We start from the raw sequence: 20,397 nt of genomic DNA, 5'->3' as shown, positions 1-20,397 counted from the left end.
CGAGATGGGGAACGGGCACATCAAATGCACTAGAACAGAAGTGCTGCAGGTGAGGAGAGGTGTTTTGGCCACAGGAAAGAAGCTGGTGGGTTTCGATATCCTGAGACCAGCACCTCTCCTACAGAGGAAGGGCATGCCCTCTCCTCCTGCTCCCGCTGCCAGCGGAATTGCCCTTTCCCAGCTCCTCTCCAGCACGAGTGAACACCACAGCACGAGGCACAGGAGAAGGGATGTTAGCCCAGACAGCGCTTTGTGTCCAGAGCTGTCCTGCCAGATGCCATGACAGCCGCCAGCACCAGCCTGTGCTGTTGTGTAACATGTCACGTGGAGTCTGCTCGCGTGGAAGCAGCGCTTCACTTTGGAGCAAATGCTGGGTTGCTCTCAGCTGTGGCACACAAGTAATTTGGGGGAAACAGCAGCTGTTTTACTGGGCCTAGAGTTAGCTCTTTCTCTGGTCCTGGAGAAAAATCCTCCCTAGAACCAGGCACTTTGGTTGGCTTGTGACTTATGAAGGCTTTCCTGCCCACAGTTTTACACCCTTATCCACTAAAGGACAGGGGTAGATAAAAGGCAAAATAAGACTTGTTCAGGAAAAAAGAAGCATGTGTCCTTTTCAGACACAAACTCCTCCACAAACAGGAAAATGATCTAATTCTACCATGTATAGAGCGATGGAGAAAAAGCAAAGAACAAGCACATTTTCTTTTTTCTACTATCCCATATGATACCACATAATGTCATAGGATAATCAAAGCACTTTTATTAAAATAAAAAGCAAAAGTTAAGACACCCAGTGTCCCTGAGAAGGGAACTCAAACCAACCTATCACCACACCAGACTGGAAGATACATTAACTAGACAGAAGAAATGGGAGACTTTGCTCACAAAGCATCAAGCCTGGAGCTAGTCTGGCTCACTGTCCCCATACTTTGCTAGAGATCTGCTGCTCCCTGCCTGCCTGCAGCCACGTTCCTGCCTGCACAGCTTAAGCCATGCGCTTCTCAGCGTACCCTCTGCCATGTGAAAACCCGGTAAGAGCCAGGCCATGTTTCAGTCTGGTCAATTAGAGCATGCTGAGCCCCAAGACCTGGTACCTATAGGCAGGCAAAATAAAGTGAGTGATGGCAACACATATCCACACTTAAGAGATGCCAGAAGATGTTTCTGCCTGGACAAAGCCAGGTGGGGATAATGATAATGGAAGATGGAGTATGGATGCAGAAGGTCAGTTGTGAGCCAACACCATAGGGCAGTTAGTCAGGTCAAGGTATCTGTGGCTTTTCTGTCATTTATTAGAATCTTTGCAGCAGGGAGGAGGGACGGTACCAGCCCTGTCCCTTGCTCTCTGCCCAAACCTGCTCTCTCTAACTCATTTGACTTTACCTCTGACAGGGGCTGCACCCCTTGTGCCATCTCTTCCCCAGCAGCAGGAAGGGAGCAGGCTCCAGCTGGCTGTCTCTGGGAGAGCCAGTGGTGCTGGGCTGCACAGGAGAGACCAGAACAATCTGGGAAACAGATTTAAGGCAGGAGCTGGCAGATCCAGCCAGTCTTGGGTGAACTGTGGTCATCTCTCTCTTACCTCCCACCATGATTCTCTTTGTGGGCTGGGGATGCTGCTCCCTCCCTTCAACAAAGACAGACTGGAAGAGATGTACAGCTGTGACGACCTGACAGCAGAGCAAAATGAGACGGGCCTTTACACAGCAGCGTGCAGAGAAGGTGGGTGAGGCTGGTGCTGAGAAGGAAGGGTGGGTGATGGCAGTGGTTATCTGCAGCAAGACGGGGCTTGAGATAATCATCGGACAAAGTTATTTTCTGCAAAGGCCCAGGAAGGTCAGTGACATTGTTTACGAGCCTGTAGCACTTTTGATTGGAGAAGACGGTGCAATTACAGCACCTGTTTCATAAGATCAGCTTCCACTGACCATATATAACAGGCACTGACAAAATCACAGCTTGTTGTTTGGCCGGCTGAGGTAGGACATCCACTCTTTGAGGGGGGGGTTCCCCATAGCTACCAGCTTTTTCAGAAAGGCACTGGGCTTTAGCCCAGGAACATCAGGGTGGGCCTCCGAGTATTTCTGCAGTTTAGCCAGAACACGAGGGAGCCCAACGGTGGAAGCATAGAACATGGGGCCACCCCTGTGCTTTGGCCACCCATAGCCATTGATATAAATTACATCCAGGTGCTCTGGGCCTGATGCTATTCCCTCAGCCAGGATGTCAAACCCTTCATTGATGAGGGAAAACAAACACCGCTCCAGGATTTCCTCTTGGTCTATAAAGTGGGTCTTGATGCGATGGGTGTCTCTGTACTGGGACAGAAAGTTGTGAAGCCATGGATCTGGCTTGGCTGTCCTACCCCCAGCCTTCTCGTACTGATACCAGCCTTTTCCCGTTTTCTGGCCAAACCTGCCATTCTCACACAGAAGATCAGGCAGGGGGCTGTAGCGATGGCCATGTCGCTGGCGGGCAGGTGTTCCTGGAGGTAGTGAGGGCCCAGTGAGGCCCTGGCCCTTTCGAGACCTCCAGCCTACATCCAGCCCAGCAAGATCAGACATTCGGAAAGGTCCTATCTTAAACCCAAAATCTTCAATAACCTGATCTACTGCTTCTGGTCTGCTTCCTTCCTCTAAAAGGAAAACTGCCTGCTGCACATATGGAAACATCATTCGATTCCCAACAAACCCAAAACAATTCCCTACCACCACGCCAACTTTTTTCAGGACTTTGGCTAGCTGCATAGCAGTGGCAATGGTGGTAGGGGATGTGTGATGGCCATAGATTATTTCTAGTAGCCTCATCACATGAGCAGGGGAGAAGAAGTGTGTGCCAATGACCTGCTGTGGGCGGCTCGTGGCAGAAGCTATTTCATTGATGTTCAGGGCTGATGTGTTTGTACACAGAAAGGCCCCTGGCTTGCAGATTCTCGATAGCTTGTGGAATATTTCCTTCTTCAGTGCCATGTTCTCAAACACAGCCTCAATGACTAGATCTACATCATTCAACACATCAAAGTCCACAGTGAACTGGAGACGTGTAGGGTTATGGAAATCCAGGGTTTGGGCACCCTGCTCCATTTTCATAGCCTCACGTTCCAAAAGGAACATCACAGCTTTTCTTCCCGTGTTCAGATACTCCAGATCTTGCTCCAGGGCTACCACAGGTATGTTGGCCTTAACCAGAGAAGTCACAATGCCTCGGCCCATTGTTCCCAGCCCTAGGGATAAAAGTGAGACAGAATCAGAGACTATGAATAAAAAATGTCACAATTAATCACTTGACAGTAGTATTCCCTTTGTATCTCCAGGATAAAAAGTGGAAGCCTATGAAAAATGAGTGGTGGACAGATAGAAAAAAAGAATTGAAGACTGGGAAAAAGGAAAGTAAGTGCTCTCTTTCAGTGATCCTAAATGTTTGAAAAACAGCAACATAAAGACAAGTTTATGTCCTCTCAAGCTTACAAAATATCAGCAGGATTCACTCCAGTGTGCACAGATCATGTGATTCGTCTTCTCCCTGCAAAGTTTTATACCTATGGAAACCAGCATCACTTCAGAGTTAGAACCTGGGGATCCAAGACAAGAGATCTGAGTTTCAGCTTCAACCCTGTTAGCAACTTCTAGAAGGCAGTTTCACAAGCAAGCTTCACCCTGAGCATATCAGTGGTCCTCTGTTCCTGTGAGAGGTCCTTTATAGGCACTCAGAGAATATTATTGTAAGCAAATATTCACCAGCAAAGCTAAGACAATTGGTTTCTTCCTCCTCCTCCCAAGCTTCCTCTTTGTCTCCCTCCTCTTCTCCCTCTGCACTTCATTGCGTAATCTTTTGAAGCAAAGAAAATTCAGCTGCTATTTTCTGTAAAGACTCTCGGACACTGATACGCTCTAAACTTTGATTCTAATGTCTTGTATGTCTTTCATTGACAGGTCAAAGGGAATGGAACTAACACGGCATTCTTAATACAGATTTCAACATCTTCTGCCTCTTTTTTTAATCACTCTGGAACATCAGTAGCCTTTTGCTTGCTGTTTGCACTTTGTAAAAGGCATCTCTGCCCACTGGGAATTCTCCATATCCTCCAACACAGGCCATTCCTAGCTTCTGAAAATTCCTGAAGACACAGTCTTCCTTGTCCAACCACACCATTAAAGTGCTTGCCCGGAATTCCTGTAACTGAGCATCCATTCAAGCTGTATTTTTTTTTTCCAAGATCCATAAATGCACTATTACCAGCTCATACCCCCAGGAATACTAGTGTAGAGATTACTGGCTTGATCCCTTCCCTCCTTCTGAGCCCTTTCACCAGCTCTGCCCTCTATTACATTAAATGAAGCCACATGCTTACACTTTTCCTGTGATACACAACCCACACTATTTATCCTGCTCTCCCATGATGGAGGCTTTTCCGACTAAGTTAATGCAAACTAGTAAGAGAAGTTCAGCACAATTTATGTGCTTTAGAAGTGTGAAGCATCTGAATGGGAGGATTATTAATATCCTAAATAAACAACCAAAGTACAGGTTTGTTATAATTCTGTAAAAATGATTTTTTTAATCCTGGGTTTACAAATGAAAGTCAGCTATACAAATAAACAGAAACAAGGGGATTAAAAAATTTGTCTAAAGCAGCTTTGTAAAAAAGAGCTGAAATGATGTCATCATTTAAACAAATTCCAACAACCAAGGTCAAACAAGCTAGTATGTTTTTTCTGCAAGCTACACACCCTTGGTTTAGTTCTGTCCACTCAGCTTGTGTACACACAAGACACTTAAAACACTTCCAGCTTGGCCACAAGTAGATAGTTTTTACAGACATCACTATATGGCAGCCTGCTTATAAACCATTATACTCCCAAGCAAATGCTACAGTTCCTTTCTAGGAAATTACATTTGCTACTTCATAATCAAGTACTACTAAAAACTAATTTGAAAATAAAGCCAGAATAACATGTATCAGTTCTTAGTATTTCAGTGCCCATGGTTTGCTGACTGTAAAAAACCCAAACACAAATAGCTCCTTCCACTGTGATCAGTATGCAGAGCCTTGGATGTGGTAGCAAATACAGTTAGAGACAGTTTTTTACCTGTCTGTGGTGAGCTGCACAAACTGCTTTCTTCTTGGACAGTGCAGGAGGGTAACTCACCACTTCATGCATACCCACCAAGTCCAGCCCCATCTTTAAGGTTCTCTTTAGACATCGAGCTAAAGTGTTTGCAGTTCAACATGGCTCCCTCTTGAAGTCTCTTTCTTTCTAGGGTGGAGACCTGGGGTTTCTCCCTAGAATTTCCAAGCTCTACTAAAGAAACTGAATGCACACATCTTGGGCCTTATTAACTCCTGTTCCTCTCAGCTTCAGTCTCATGACTGAAATCTTGGCAGTTCTCTCACAATATGAACACGCAGCTTCTTCCTAAATCAAAACCTCTTCCATGAGCAGAGGTTCTCCAGCCTTCTGTTCAAGGGAATTTCTGCAACGGTGTTAGCCGATTCCCACATTTTCTTTCATTCACACATGTAGTATGAATACTCCCCATGTAAGTTTAGCTGTCCCATGACAGACAGGCATATGTGCGTATGGTACTTTACTTTCTTGGCCATGGGAATAGGTTTATAGATAAGATATGAGCTTGCCAAGCTTGTTTCTGACCTAGAAAAGCTGTCTCTCAACTTACTACATAACTCTTCAGTGGCCTGTATGAAATTATGTTTAATGAAGCTGGCAGAGAGAGTAATGAAAGCCCCAAGGGTTTTGTTACATTAGAGCTTGCACAGCATGATTCCCCTGGAAATACTTTCTAAAACTGGACTATAAGGAGAGATTGGCTACCTACCAGGGAAAAAAGCATTTCTGAGGACTCCCCTTTTCAATTTTATAAAGTCAAGTGATCTTGGGGAAGAATATATTAGAGCAGAAAAAAAATTCTAGGGAATCATTGGGCCTTACATGTGCAGAAGCCTACAGATTAAAGAGAAAGGGAAATATTGCATGTTCACACAGGCCAAAACAGAGCTTGGAACTACTCCAGAATTTCTACTGTGTGTTCCATTCTCTTCCTCAGTAGTGCTCTCAATTCCCCCAAACCACAAAAAAACCCCTGTACTGCAGGGGACAGTTTTCAGAGCTGTTACCATCTTTCATGCCCAAGGCACATCTTTCAAAAGAAGGCTGAAATCTGCTTCAGGAAAAAAAACAACAGTGTCTAGCCATCTTGCTTCTGGTCTTTTGTTGTGAAATGTAGCTTTGACATATAAATAAAGCTACACTTGAACCCATGTAATTTCAGGCCAAATATGGATATGACAAATCCATTTGCTGGGCAAGCTGAGTGAATAATGACTGTTAATTACTGATCTGTCACAAGGTACTTAGAATATGAAAAATCATGCAAAATTAATTGAAGGACTTTAAAAACAAATTTCAAAAGAAATGAACTCAAATTATGTACAAAGCAACTCATGTAGAGTCATATAGACTAGATAAATACAGATCAGTGGAAAATATTCTGAACTATTTGGACTTTAAAATGCCAGGCAATGGAAGTAATACTTTATAGATTGGTAAAAATATGTGAAGACTGTTCCAGTTTCCCTGTTAAAAACAACAAAAGAAAAACTCTTTTTCTGGATGACAAGGAAGCAGAAAAAGTGGAAAGAGATGGGAGCCAATAGGTCAAAATTCAACAGGTGACTGCATGTGGCTGAAGACAGTCAAGGCCAGTGAGGCCAAGAGCAGGAGGGATCCTACATAGCTGGGTGTTATCTGCTTATCAGTCTTTCAGTGAGCAAACTGCAGACAAAGGCAGCTGATGGGAAGCCAGCACTGCCACAGGAATGGTTGCCAGTTCATCAGCAATGCTATCAAGCATGCCTACAAAAATGATAGAACATTTCCTGCTAATATTGGACAGACGGGGGACCCACAAAGCAAAGCTCCCCTAGGATTCCTGGCACTGCTTCCACACCATAAAGGTCCTTTGTGCCTATGGAAAAGGTACTGAAGGAGGAGAAAGTCAATGTGATCTTCTCTGTTGCTTTCCATTGTGCAGCATGGAAGCACCAGCATAATGCAACATGGCTTTAGTATGTGAAACAGCACAGCACTGCCTACTGGAAAATGGAGTCTGCATGATTTCTGACCATCCAAAATGGGTGCAACATCTTGCTCTGACCGCCCTCCTCTCTGCCGTGAAAATAGAGACCCTGGATCACCTAGGCAGACTCAATACTTACATAGATGAGCAGCACTACTTTAAAAGGTGTTGGTCCCTCAAAAATCATCCCTAAAAATTTGATTTCTGGTGCTGCAATGTACTTAAGATTAGGAATGTGAAATTATGAGATACTGTACGGCATGGTACTGGCTGGAGAATGACTTTTTGTTACAGCAGCCTGAAAGAAAAACTACAATTGTGTTGGCATGTTCTACACCTGTCTCTAACAGACTTGCAATTTCACTGATATTAAAAGGCAAAATAGGAGGAAAACCTTCCACAAGAAGGAGAAAAAACACAGTAGGATGGCAGAAAGAAGTGATGGAAAGCAGTGACACTTAATGTGGGATTCAGAGTTTAAAGGTGATCAATAACCTCCAAAATAGGAGATGTCACTTATCAAATGAAGTATAACATGAAGAACTAGCATAAACAAAGCAAGCTGTAACTGTGGGCTATGGAGGCTGTATTGATAGAAACAGTGATTCAGAAAAAGCATCAGAAGTCTTGGTAAGTGTCAAGGCCCTGAGTGGACGGATAAGCTTTAATGACCTGGAGCCTCCACCCACAGACACTGCCCACAGGCCTCAGAGCCCCATTTAAGCTCAAACTCAGGCCTTCAGCTCTTCCTAAGCAATGCTGTAGGAGTTCTGGTGTCTTACTGTGGCTGTATGAGGCTATGAACACTGTTGATCTCAGCTTGGCTTCCCAACTTTACCTCGAACCTGCATCATCATATGAACTTTGCTTGATCATCCATACTTCTAGTAGATCCTGGCTATGACCTCTGGGTCTGCCCGGCTTGCCTTGCTCAGGTACTGTAAATTGATACAGCAGTGGGTTGTGCTGCCATCCTGAGGGAGAAATGGGTTGATAAGAACTTCATGAAGTTCGGAAAGGGGAAGCTCAAAGTCCTGCATCTAGGAACAGTCCTGTGCACCAGTGTATGCTGGGGGCTGACTGGCTGGAAAGCAGCTCTGCAGGAAAGGATCTGGGGGTCCTGGTGGACTCTAAGTTTATTATGAGCAACAATATGGCCTGTGGCAAAGAAGGCTGATGGTATACTGGGCTGCCCTAGGAGGAGCCTTGCTGGCAGGCTGAGGGAGGCAATCCTTCTCTTCTACTTAGCACTGGTGAGACCATACCTGGAGTCCTGTGTCTAGTTCTGGGCTCCCCAGTACAAGAGTGATATGGATCTACTGGAGTGAGTTCACTGAAGGGCCACGAAGGTGATTAAGGGACTGGAGTGTGCCTCATGATGAAAGGCTAGGAGAGCTGTGACTCCAGCCTAGAGGCCTGGGGGGATCTCACCAGTGTATATAAATACCTGAGGGGGAGGTATAAAGAAGATGGAGCCAGACTCTTTTCTGTGGTCCCTGGTGACAGGACCAGAGGCAATGGACAGAAACAAACATGTGAGGTTCCATCGGAACATAAGAAAACACTTTTTTTTACTGTGAGGGTGACTGAGCACTGGCACAGGGTGTGCAGAGAGGTTGTAAAGTCTTCATCCTTGGAGATATTCAAAAGCTGTCTGGACATGGTTCTGGGCAACTGGCTCTAGGTGGCCCTGTTTCAGCAGAGGGACAAGATGACATTCAGAGGTCCCTTCCAGCCTCAAAATTCTGTTGTTCTGTTCCCCTGGGATATGTACTGCCATTGGCTCCCCATCCCTGGGGCACAGCTGCTCCCTGCCAGTAGATAATTAACAGGATGTGTTGAACATGGATAATATGAAAGTTGGCTGTTACCTTGAGCATACTTTGAGCATACTAAGTAGGAGCAAGGAAGGAACATCTTGCTGCCTGGTTTTAGCGTAACTGCTCTTGGAATACTGTTCCCACTTCGGCTATGCATGCTTTATGGAGTGTTGAAAAATTAGGGGAAGTTCAGAGTCCTGGAAATGACCAGAATGTGAAAGATTGTGCTCTGCAGTAGAAGTATCAAAGCACTTTATTTATTCTGCAAAAAGTATGGGTTAACTTCAGCATTGTCCGTAACAGCTACAAAAACACTGAAACCTGGGGGTAGAGGCTGGGGCAATTCAGACCAGAATTCAGAAAGCTGTCTGGAGATGAGATTCAAATACTTAATCCAGTGGATGGGAGATACAGCCCAGCCAGCTCAGCCTGGAAATAAGATACAGATTACGGTTCATCTAGAAACTTTGAAATGGAGATTGCATTTGTCCTTAGAATTCCCTCTAGCTCAGTTACAGTGCCAAAATAAGCAGATCAGATCTAAACAGCCCTTCTGGCTAAACTGTCATTGAGATTGGGACTTTGCAAATGTATTATTCTGGCATGATTTATCAGTATATAGCAAAGAATGCCCATTCTAGACACCTGATCATTCCTACAAAACTTCAACAGAACCTCTTCCTGCCAAAGCCCACGTTGCAGCACTGACCTGCCTGGGGTTACATGTGTTCAGAGTACTGTACTCTTTAAGATGCATGATAAGCTTGGCAGTAATTCATGCCTCTTTACCTGAATGCTGTTAACAGCCATGGATCTTCCTCACAATGTTTGTGGATCAATGTTTTAAAACCACTTTCATTAAAAAAGATGGCATGGTAGCTAATAAAGAGAAGGGAACTTCAAAAAAAAAAAAGTTTCTATGGCCTGAAATGAGCTTTCAGAGAGCTCATATTGCAGAGCACAAGAGGTCTGAGAAGTACTCAGGAAGGAGCAGTGTTGATTCGGTGAGCTTCCTCTGAAAAAGAATGGATGTTTTCCAAGTGCTCCATTACTTGTCTAACCATTTTTTGAGTGCTACTATCGACAGGCAGAGCTGAAAGATGTATTTTTTTTTTAATCTCAGCAGTGCATCAAATGTTTTATTTAAATTGCTCTTATAAAAAATTAATGAAGGCATTATCTTGCTGGGCTACAAAATGGCAGGAGTGGATCCCAGTGAGATGAAATCTTCTTAAAATACAGCTGTCAAAACATTTTTGTATTAATATATCCCTGAGTGACTCTGTGCACATGCACTTGCAGTACAGAACTAGACCAGGAGGAGGAGAATTTAATGCAAACCTGCTTATAACATGGAACAAAGTTAGGACTCGACACAGCAGTATTTAAAAGGGAACAGACTCCTTATGGTCCACAGATGAAGCTGTCTCTGAAGTGAGGGGAAGTTATTGTTCCAGAGAAAGAGGGGGCATCAGGTAACAATCTACTGGCATGTGACTTGCTGTCATCCTTTAACCCCAGCTGGCAACTAAGCCCCACACAGCTGTGTGCTTGCTCCCCCTCCAGTGGGATGGAGGAGGAAATCAGAAGGGTAGAATTGGGTTGAGATAAAGACAGTTTAATAGGTAAAGCAAAAGCCATGCATGCAAGCAAAGCAAAGTAAGGAATTCATTCCATGGGCAGGCAGCGGCTCAGCCATCTCCAGGACAGCCAGGCTCCATCATGTGTAACAGTGACTTGAGAAGACAAACGACATTGCTCCAAACATCCCCCCACTTCCTTCTTCCCCATCTTTCTATGCTGAGCGTGATGCCATATGGTCTGGGGTCAGCTGTCTTGGCTGTGTCCCCTCCCAGCTCCTTGTGCATCCCCGGCCTCCTCACTGGTGGTGGGGGCAAGGAGCAGAAAAGGCCTTGGCTCAGTGTGAGCACTGCTCAGCAATAAGGAAAACATCCCTGAATATTCAACACTGTTTTCAGCACAAATCCAAAACATAGCCTCATATGAGCTGCTATGAATAAAATTAACTATCCCAGCCCAAACCAGCACACCTGCCATCTGAATTTCTGTGCTTACCAATGCAGTAACAACTCCCCTCCTTGCATGGGACCTATGGGTGGGGAGTATCTTTGCCTGTGAAGGATACCAGTGATTTTGGTGAGTGACTGCTAGGGAACCCCACTTCAGTCTTGTGCCATGAGTAAAGCCTCATTACACTCATCCCACTCTCCTTCAGCTCTGCTGTTAGCTGCATGGTCAGCAACCACAACAGCTTTTTGCATTCTCTTACCTATCACAGCTGCTTTGTGGATGGGCTGAGGAGAAGCAGTTTTCCATGAAGCTCCACTTGGTGTTGTCCACTTCTGCACTGCTCTCTCCGCAAAGAAAGCATACTGCAGTGCTTGGGCCTGGCCTGAAGTCAGCAGGATGTTAAACAGCTCTCGCTCCCTCCGGACTCCATCTGCAAAGGGCTGCTCTGTGGCAGCTCTGACTGCCTGGAAGCACAGCTCTGGAGCCAGGCACCCGTGGGCCTGTTTCTTCACCTTTACAATAGCCTCGCTGAGGAATGCTTCCATGTTGGGCAGTTTTGGAACTGGCTTCAGGCTGAGCCTGCGGGGTCCCAATGGCTGGCCTGGAGGTAGAAAAACAGTTACAGAAGAAAGCATCCACATCTGGAAGACTACAGATCTTCACCCCTTTCTACATAGACTGGGAACACAGTCTACCTCTTTTCCTTCCTTATAAGTTCACTGTGTTAGGACTTGCATGGCACAGTGGTCTTGGTCTAGAATGAAAGTATCTGACATTTCTCTTTAGCTTTCTTTTTCGCTCTGACAATTGCAATTTTCCAAGTCCCTTCTCAGACTTCAGAAAAGCAAGGTTTCAATTTCAAAGTAGTAATTGTCTCCTTCCTTTTCTCAGCTACACAGAGTGCCTTGATTTCTCCAGTTTTCTTACTCCCCATTCCAGCTGCCACATTCATATGGCTCCTTCTATAAGCTTCAGTACTAAAGTCGTCCTCCAGTATTGTGTAGTACACAGTGCCCAATCGATTGCTAGGCGGATGCATTTCAATCAGGGTCCTGACCCAGGCATTTATAAGACTGACTGGGAAATATACCCCGACTTCCAATCTTCCCTGACAGCAGGAGTCCCTCTATTCACTTTGGGACTAACCAAGAAGACAGCTCACACAGCATGAGTCGGGGAGCAAATGAATAACAAGGGAAAGTTCATGTTTCTGTGTCAGCAAGGGGTGAATCAAGCAGCCACACAAACACATGAGGCTCATTACAGACAGAGGTTGCTATGGTGATACCTAGAAAGGATTTTAATTGAGAGAAGTTAGTTACATTTCAGATGCCAAAATCCTCTCCATCCTCTTCAGAAGTACAAACCTTGGTGCCTGCTAGGAGATCTCTGATCTGTCCATACTCAGGCTGTTCCTATGGTCTGAATGGCAGTTTGCCTCAGTAAAGATCATGGAGGAACAAGATCAGAAATTTAGGATGTATCCCCTTAATATTCCAACATTTTCACAAAGACCCTTCTGCATCATAGCCACATCCAGATCGTTAACTGTGTAGCAAAGCTACTGTAGTGACCACTGCAGTGCTGTTCCCAGAAGCACCCAGGATGGCCACCAAAGCCCTCTGGTATTTCACTGCCCTAGCTTCTCTTATAGGAGCTCTGCCACAGGAGCACACTTCCTTCAAAGGTGGCATATTGCATCCAGCTCTCCTTTTGCTTCCTGTTGTCTGAGTTAGGAAAGTGCCAGTGCCTCAGCAGAAGACTCAGGAGCAGGAAATCCTACACAGGATGCTGAAGACCAGGAATAACAGTAGCACTGCAATCACAGTTGCCCAAAGAACATGTCCTGACTGTAGATCTTCTTCCAAGACTGAGCAATGTTTAGGAGAAACAGAAATATGAGGTTCCAGGATGAGTTAAGATACTGATTTCCTGAAATAATGGTCTTCTGAGCTCAGGCTTTTTAATTAAGCCTTTTAGAGAACACAAAAAGATGAACATTCAATGTGTAAGTATCTTTCCTCATAATCAGAGTTCATAAAAATAATGTTTTCACCTTGACAGTGAATATAGTTTGCATCTGTCAGTATCACAGGATTTAGTCAGGATAACGTTCCTTTAACTCCTTTGTTTCTCCCCTAAATGGATGTTTTTAACCCAAAAATTCTTTTTATTACAAGAGGAAACCTCAGATGTGATGCTGGAAGGCCACTTAAGACTGGGCAGATCAAGGGATTCATATGACATCTCTGATGGGGAAAGGACTGGTAAAAAAGGAGTATTATCAGGAGCCTTTAAGCTTGGTCTTCAGATAGCAAATGGTACTTGTAAGCACAAATACTGCTGGGAGATGTAAGACAGTTCCTCAGAGTAAAAAAAGAAAAGTGACTCTCCTCAGTGTCCTGTAATAAAACTCTTATTTAGCTGTAAGCTAAATAGGTTTTGCTAAGTATTTCTACAGCATTTCCATGCAGTGTTTTTGCTTCTGCAATGCTAATAAGTATCAAGGGCATATTTATGAGGAGGAAAAAATGATCTGAATCCAAACCTGGGATGAAGAGATCAGTGTGGGGCACCTGCAGCTCAATTTCTGAAATCAAAGCAGCAGGAACACAATGAACAGGATCAGACATCAGTGCGGCAGGGAAAAGCGTCATCCATGCACAGGAGCTAGCACAGATACCTGCATTGTTTTACTAGGGTTTGTAGTCTGGGTGGTACAAAGTCTATAAAATTTCTATCAGCAAAAGCAACATGGAATCATAGAATACCAGGTTGGAAGTGGCCTTGAGGATCATCTTGTCCCACCTTTCTGGCAAAAGCATGGTCTAGACAAGATGGCCCAGCACCCTGTGCAGCTGAATCTTAAAAGTGCCCAATGCTGGGAAATCCACCACTTCCCTGGGGAGATTATTCCACTGGCTGATTGTTCTCATCGTGAAAAATTTTCTTCCTGTGTCCAATCGGAATCTCCCCAGGAGTAACTTGTACGCATTACCCCTTGCGTTTTCCATGTGACTCCTTGTAATAATAGAGTCTCCATCTTCTTTGTAGCCACCCTTTGAAGTGGAATGTGGTGATAGTCTCCCCTAAGCCTTCTCTTCTCAATGCTGAACAAACTCAATTCTCTCAGCCTTTCCTCACATGGCAAGCTGCCCAGGCCTTTGATCATCTTTGTGGCCCTTCTCTGGACCCTCTCCAGCCTGTCCACATCTTTTTTGTATAGTGTGTATAACCTGTAAGCATGCAGTACGAAATGCAAGAGGCAGGGCTAGCCTAATGGTTTTCCTGGTGCAGGGAACTACTTGTGAATTTCTGAGAAACAAAGGTGAAACTGGACCCCTACTCCTCAGGCTTGAAGTAGACTCAGGCCTGCCAGGGACAAGTCCAGGCTATGTCAGACCTTTCACAAACTCTGGTTGTGTCAAAGGCATGCATTGCTAGACCTTCTGCCTACAGAAGGTGGCAGCCAGAGTCATGAGACCTGGGGAGAGATTAAAATGTCTTGATATTGCACATCTTCCCAGAGATGATGTACTTGCAAGTGTAACTGAAAGCCTTTCTCCAACAGTCTTCACATGAAGCATGAAATTACCTAACAGCAGTATCTGTTACTCCTTTGGGTTTTATGAGACTCAGAAGAAACATGTACTTCCTCAAGTTACTCCTAGTGGCTTACAGTCAGAAACTCGTAACCACCCTTCCACCCAGAGTTTAATACCTGTGGGGCCTAAGCTAGTCTAAATTGAACTGATTTTCCTTGGCTCTTTGGTGCAAGCCACTGATACTTTTGTGCTCTGAGAAGATGATAAATGTCAATCAGCAGATGTGGTGAAAAATCAAGGCGTGATTATATATGAAGGGAGAACTTCAAAGAGACCTGCTGTGGCGAAGAATCAGCAGCCATTTTCTCCTCCAGCTGAGGAAGACTACAGCAGGCCAGCAAGAGGTGGGCAGTACAAGCCACTGCCTGCTACAAGCAATTACAGCAATTCTTCAATTTTGTGATGCCATCAGGTGGACAAATGATGTAATACAGTTTTCAATTAGCACAGTGATTATCAAGTACATTTAATTCTCCATGTCTTCAAGGATTTAGCTCCTGTCTATTCCTTCTAAAAAAAATGCCTTCAAAAGGGAAGATATTTCCTTTTGCCTGAAGAGGTCAGTTTGCTTGAAGGCCAGAAATACATGTTCATCTGCAATATATAATTACTGTTTTTCAATGAAAAATTTAACTTAGAATCAATAATAATGCTTCCATGTATTCCTAAAACCACTTATTCAGAACTGTTTCAGAACTCCTTTTGAAGGTGTTCCTTATTAGGAATAACCCATACAAATGGATGGATGGAGATGCTTTCCCAACATACCATAAAGGTAGCTCTGTCAACTGCATATGGAAACAGTAATTGAGGACCCTTGCTTCAGTAAGGCTAGTCATTTGAGACCAATCCCTTGCCATGAGATACTGCAGCTCCAGCACTGAGAAAGCTTTATAAGAAAATAATTTCCAAATTGATTCTTTGAGACTTATCTTGCAGTGCAGCCTTCCCAAGAATAGAAATTCCATCAATGACAAAACTAGTTATTTAACCAAACTGTTCCGTAAGAAGCCAGCAATTGTTAACCTCATGTTAAAAAAAAAAAATATATAAAAAAAAATTTTGCTTCCTTGCATGCATCTGTCCTGGTTCAGCCAGGATAAAGTTTTCCCCAGCAGAGAGAGAGGGGGAAGGGATCTCCAGCTGGGTTATTCATACCATGCTGATGTCAGGTCCAGGGGCGGAGCCTTTTTACTTTCGCTTCTGGTTTTGGGTTTTGCCATACACGCGGCGGGTTTGCTCCTTGATCATTTAGCGGTATTTCTCTGTATATCTTTTGTCTTGTTCACTGTTATTGCTGTTTATTGTTGTGACCATCGATACTGTTGTTATTCAGATTGTTCTATCACTCTGTTGTATTAAATTTCTTGTTATTTTAGCCGGGGTCTGTGTTTAACTTCCAACCCGACTGGCGCGGGTGGGGGAGGGGCAACGGCAACGGCAACGTGCTCTCTCATCCCAGCAAGGATTAAACCTTGCACAGCATCTCATTGCGATGCAGATGAAATCCTGATGGAAGTCAATGGTCTGTTTCCAAGGGTACAAGGAGGTTAGTAGTGGAAAAAATATCCTGTTTTCTCTCAGGTGGTGCTCCTCATTCTGCACAAGGAATGTTCCTCTTTCTGTGTTAACTCCAGTGAATTTGATTTTTTTATTCCTAGGGTAGGGAAAAAATATCTCTACATCCCTCCCATCTCCACTGGCTATTTTCTTACATAGCAGCTAAAGGATAAGGGACAGAGTCACTTAAAGACTGTATCATTTACAGATCATTAAGTTGGTCTGAGGGTTTACCAGCCCCTTCACTAGAGGGAGAAAGTTATTTCTGATCAGCTGTTATTGATGGTGCAACCAGAATACATGCAATAGCAGCTGTGATCCAAAACTATATATGGAAAGTGAACATATTCCCCAAAAATCACTGAGTGCAACAGCCCAGAGGAACATGTGAGTTTGGACATACAATTATGAAGCAGGAGGACTTGATATGTATCTGTTCTCCAAATCCTCATTTGAATTTCTGCATCTCTCCAGCATCTGAATTTTTCACTTCAGAAAACAGAAAACAAATTCTGCAATTAATTCTAATATGGATGCCAAAACTCAATAAATGAAGCACATAAATTTGTGCAAACTAGTGGGCTTTGTTCTGGCTCTTTCCAGCCTTGAAACATCACCAATTCTTTCTTGGCATTGCTACCATTCTTTCCTCACCAATCACTTTGTTTGCCAGGCGAACTGCTGCCTCAACGGTGTTTTCTTCCACAACTTCATCAACCAAGCCCAGCTTCAGTGCTTCAGTTGCTGGAATGTGTCTTCCTGTGATAAAAAGAGAAATAAGGTGACTATAGTGGGGCATGATGGGCAATGCATTCTTCTCCATCTGGTCAAAAGAATTGTGTGTAGCTGGCTTCAAATACGAGACATGCTTATTATCATAAAATGCGTTACTAACTACATGCCTCAGAAGCATGTATGTCCCTTTCTAGCCCATTATTAGTGAAAGCAAGATGAATTTCAAGCCAAGCAGCTACACAGGTAAAAGAAATTCATGTTTCTTAGACCAAGATGGTGGTATGACTCCATGTCATATTCTTATATACAAAGCAAGGCCAAGGCACAGTACTTTACCTGTAGTGATCATATCCAGAGCAGCTGGTAGCCCAACCAGTCTGGGTAGTCGTTGAGTGCCTTCAGCACCTGGAAGTAGCCCAATGGTGACCTCTGGTAAACCCATCCGTGCCTAAAATTAGGACAAGTTCAACAACAAATCTGATTAGAAAGAGTGTTTATTACAAACCATACAGAATAGAGGAAAGACAAGCAGAGCTGGTTCACACATTGCTCCTCTAGGAAGCCTCAGAACTTCTACATAGAAACTTCATCCTTGCTTTTTGTCACGTAAGACATTTAAGACAAAAGCCCACTCAACCATTTCAAGAACTTGTGTACAAACATGCAGGAAAAACATCACTTTTCAGTGGATGTATGGATGCCAGCACGGCCCTGGAGGAGAGCTGTGGGGCCAACAGCATGCCCCAGATTGACATGTGTAAACTAATGCTTTCAAGCAGCTGTTACCAAATGCTGGAGTGTGCTCTGACTTAACTGTTACCTACTCATTCTAATTCTTGGAAGTATAGTAAAGCAAAATTGGTACTGAACTCTTCCCTAATCTTTCTTCAAATGTTTCCTTCATATGGCTCTTGATGCACTTGACACTTAGTAGGGTTATATCAGAGAAGTCAGGGGCAGCAGGAAGGGGGTGGGTCTTGTCTTCTCTTAAAAATCTATCCAGATTTTGTTGCCTCATCTAAAAAAAAAATAGTTTGCACATTTCCTATTGAGCTCTTGAGAGATTTTGAGTCACTTTAAGATCGCTACTTATGGCACCCACCTTAAGTAGCATATACGGTGATGCAGAATACCTCTTTATGCTGTTACAGCAACCCACACTGTCATGGAGAAACAGTGATTCACACTGCAAAAGTGAGAGGATGGCCCTATCAGTGAAGAGTGCCTCTATAAAGAGACCAGGTACTGCTAAAAGGTAGATGAGCACTCCTGAATCTTGAAGGAGGGGATTCAATACAAAAATATGGATCACTCCTTAAAAGACTCTTAAAGCTGTCTTTTGGTCAGAGTGCTCCCTGAGGACCCAGAGCTCATGGGGAATCAAACCATAAAAGCTCCATGCTATCTGAGTTTCAACTACCTATTGAAACTAGGCCACCAGCAGAAAGAAATGCAAAATTCACAGGGCTGGGGAAAAAAAACAAAACACCATAAGAGAAAGTCACGCTGCATGAGCCAGTAAGATACAGCTATCTACATCAGAATACAGATAATGACGCTGAGACCTAGAGCAAATTAACACTCAGTTACTGAAGTTTCTATGCAGCCATAGAAACTTCTACTAGTTATAAATCAATTTTATATTTAGAAATGACTTGAAATTAGTTATTTGGTAAGACTTATGAAAGCATGTCAAAGGTGGTGGTGTAGGTGAAGACTGTGCACACAGATTTGTCTCCTGTAGCTATAAAGCCCCCCTCCTCTGGGCAGATGATCCCAGGAAAGGGGTGCTGTTCCACCGTGCCTCAGGAGCAGTGGCCTGCCCTGCCCGTGGCCATATATACATGGCTCCTGATGCCTTCACCAGCCTCTCTAGCTTGCAGCGTGTGTTACCTTCACATGTGCAATCCGATAGTGACAGCCAAGTGCCACCTCCAGGCCTCCTCCCAAGGCAACGCCTTCAATGGCAGCCACCACAGGTTTCTCACTCTTTTCTATGAGAGAGACAATGGGGCCCAAGGCAATACCACGTCTTTTCGGAGAAGAAAATCCTCGAATGTCAGCTCCTGAGTTAGTACAAAGAAATTCAGAGGAATTAGTGGGCAAGGCAGTGGTTGGAACGATCCTTCCCTCTGTGCCACTGAACATATCTGCTCACAGATGATCCAGTCCTTGCTGAGCATGCTGCTCAGGCAGGAATCGACCCCTTTTGGAACCACCTTCAAGAAACCCTGGCTCCTTGAGCCCATTCAGAGAGCTCAGGGGAAGCTTAACTACAAAAACGCATAGTAACTGTAATGTTCATGCAGTTACAAAAAAAAAAAAAAAAAAAAAAAAAAAAAAGTTGCATCTGGAATAGTTAAGTACAAGCAATGTAGAGCTCCACAGAAATCCCCTAGCTTCCCAGGTTTCTACAACTGAAGAAGATCTGTTATTCACCACTGCCCCACACCAGGTATGTTTCATACAGGGATCAGCTGATGGTCCAGAGATTTTATACAAAGCAAGCTATGGAGAGTAAGGAGGCACAGGGGCACTATGGAGATGAGCAGCTGTCCCTCATTTCTGCATAAACATACCAGCTTATTTCTGGTCTGGATGGTCCAGCTTGTCATGTGCCCCATGTCAACTGTGGCACAGCAGAACAGAAAAAGCCCACTGTCTTCTGGCCATTTCCAGCTAAATCAGGACTTTTATCAGCAGTGTTACAGGCAGAGAATGTTCAGACATGGTGGGTAGAGAGAGTTTCCTCTTTTTCTTGGGCTGTGTTTGATTAAAAATGTCTTACCTGCACTGAATTTCCCATTTTCTCCACAAATCATAATAGCTTTCACTGAAGGATCCGTATCTGCTCTCTTCAGTCCATCCTCTAATGCCTGGAGAACTGTCAAACTGAAATAAATTAGAGATTCAGTGAGTAACAATCAACTGCATTACCCTTCCAAGAGGTCAATGTTATAAACACTAAGTGACCCAGTGAAAATGAGCAGTATGTCCAAGCAGGTCTCCTCCCTAGCCTGTCTTCTGCCACAGCCTCTCTGGGTGAATCCTTCTGTTTGTCCCCCCCTTACATCAAGGGCAAGTGCCAAAATTCAGCAAGCTGACGACTGTTGACCTGTCACTCACTTCCTGGAGAGTTGTTTTCTGGCTATGACATTGCTGTTTCCAAAGCAGGCAGCTCAGGGAAATGTTCTTTTGAAAATGTCTTTATGAATTAAACATTCAGATTTTCAGGAAAACAGTTTAGCATAATTTAAAAGTAATTAATGCTAAACCACTGACAGTCTAAGAACTTTTTAGAAGGGAAAGGAGCTCCAAGGATAAAAAGGTATCTTTCAAACACCTGACACAGAGCTGGTGCTGTGCTGAGGATTATAATGCTTTCACCTTGTGAAGATCTGCATATAGGTCCAGACTTAAACTTGTGTGGGATCCTGTCAAAGTGAATTTGGGCCTAAACAACCATATAGCATGTCTTCTTTTTTCTCATCTGAACATACTTCCACAGACACAAGCAGTAAATGTGGCTGGCAAAGAATTAACAAAGAATT

At 44.0% G+C, this 20,397-nt stretch overlaps 1 protein-coding gene across 1 annotated transcript; it reads right to left on the bottom strand.

Moving 5' to 3' along the window:
• Positions 1-743: 743 nt before the first annotated feature.
• On the bottom strand, positions 744-19,857 carry EHHADH (enoyl-CoA hydratase and 3-hydroxyacyl CoA dehydrogenase). Its single transcript, XM_026855411.1, has 6 exons — positions 19,635-19,857; positions 18,740-18,912; positions 17,183-17,294; positions 16,766-16,870; positions 11,206-11,547; positions 744-3,220 (listed from the first exon to the last, which is right to left on the bottom strand). Exons 1-6 carry the CDS (start codon positions 19,666-19,668, stop codon positions 1,950-1,952), a joined length of 2,037 nt encoding a protein of 678 aa, XP_026711212.1. The 5' UTR covers positions 19,669-19,857; the 3' UTR covers positions 744-1,949.
• Positions 19,858-20,397: the final 540 nt, after the last annotated feature.

The sequence above is a fragment of the Athene cunicularia genome, assembly GCF_003259725.1.
Source record: "Athene cunicularia isolate RWA chromosome 9 unlocalized genomic scaffold, athCun1 chr9_part2, whole genome shotgun sequence".
Lineage (NCBI taxonomy): Eukaryota > Metazoa > Chordata > Aves > Strigiformes > Strigidae > Athene > Athene cunicularia.
The sequence above is the reverse complement of the archived record's forward strand: the minus strand, read 5'-3'. Positions and strand labels throughout refer to the sequence as shown.

What these genes read in the sequence shown, in the direction of transcription:
- EHHADH (XM_026855411.1), bottom strand. Translation starts at nt 19,668, where the DNA reads ATGATTTGTGGAGAAAATGGGAAATTCAGTGCAG. An exon ending in ATCGGATTGCACATGTGAAG is followed by an intron (nt 17,295 to 18,739) that starts GTAACACACGCT and finishes TCCTAATTTTAG; the next exon opens with GCACGGATGGGTTTACCAGA. An exon ending in CCACAAAGCAGCTGTGATAG is followed by an intron (nt 3,221 to 11,205) that starts GTAAGAGAATGC and finishes TTTTATCCCTAG; the next exon opens with GGCTGGGAACAATGGGCCGA.